The sequence below is a fragment of the Exserohilum turcica genome (genome assembly GCF_000359705.1).
Source record: "Exserohilum turcica Et28A unplaced genomic scaffold SETTUscaffold_33, whole genome shotgun sequence".
Taxonomy (NCBI): domain Eukaryota; kingdom Fungi; phylum Ascomycota; class Dothideomycetes; order Pleosporales; family Pleosporaceae; genus Exserohilum; species Exserohilum turcicum.
The window spans coordinates 5,472-6,263 of NW_007360170.1; the positions used below are offsets into that span (position 1 = coordinate 5,472).

At 54.7% G+C, this 792-nt stretch overlaps 1 protein-coding gene across 1 annotated transcript in view; it reads right to left on the reverse strand.

The window, feature by feature from the left end:
* The window catches only part of SETTUDRAFT_111918 (uncharacterized protein), a gene marked incomplete at both ends in the record, with an annotated part of 1,772 nt that extends 1,334 nt beyond the window's left edge, over positions 1 to 438 (reverse strand). Inside the window, one exon of the mRNA XM_008029731.1 lies at positions 6 to 438. Coding sequence (XP_008027922.1) covers positions 6 to 438 — 433 coding nt within the window. The remainder of the gene's footprint in view (positions 1 to 5) is intronic.
* Between the last annotated feature and the right edge of the window lie 354 nt (positions 439 to 792).

Below are 792 nucleotides of genomic sequence, written 5' to 3' on the forward strand. Positions count from 1 at the left end.
CTAACCTAGGTAGTTATCACGTGTCCCATCAAAACGCTCTAGGTCGGGAAACTTATTCTTGCGGGCTGCTGGCTTGGCGACTGTTGTTAGCGGTAGTGGAGGAGTGTCGACTCTTGGGGATGACTCCGAACGTCCTTTGGCTTGGTTTCTCTCAAGTGCCTCTAGGCGACTAGCCATTGGGCTGAGCAGCTGCATCATCTGCTCCATTACTTGGGCCACGGCGTTCTGATTAGCTTTTGGTGAGCCCTCCTGCCTTGGTGAGCCCTTCCCCCCTACGACTGATGATCGCTTAACGACTGCTTCGATCGTTGGCCCAATCGCTGCTTCCTTCCATCCGTCCTCTCTCAGCATCTGCGTGATCTCACGCAGGATCTCTTCGTCCGGGACTCCTGCCTGGCTCTTAGTGGTGGCGTAAGCCGCTAGCTCTTCAACGTTCAAGTTAGGAGCGTTGGCCTCTATTGTCTAATTCGTCTTCAGACGTCTCTTGTCTTTGCCTGCCGGTGTGCAGGGCTTCCGATCGTCCTTCGATCTACTCGCGCAGTCCTTGACTGCGGCCTACTCCTCGTCAGTGAGGACTAGTAGGGCTTACCTTTGGCCGTACTTCTCTTCTAGCTGGTTCTAAACAGCGTTTGGCTGCTGTTGTGTCGCGTCCCTAGGAAGACTCGCGTCTTGCCGTCTCGCTCGTGGGATCTCGTCTCCAATTAAGAGTAATCGCACGGCCTGCACCCCGTCCGATAGAGGATCGACAGGACTTCTCACTACAACGTCTGCTTCTAGCTAACTGTACGCTAG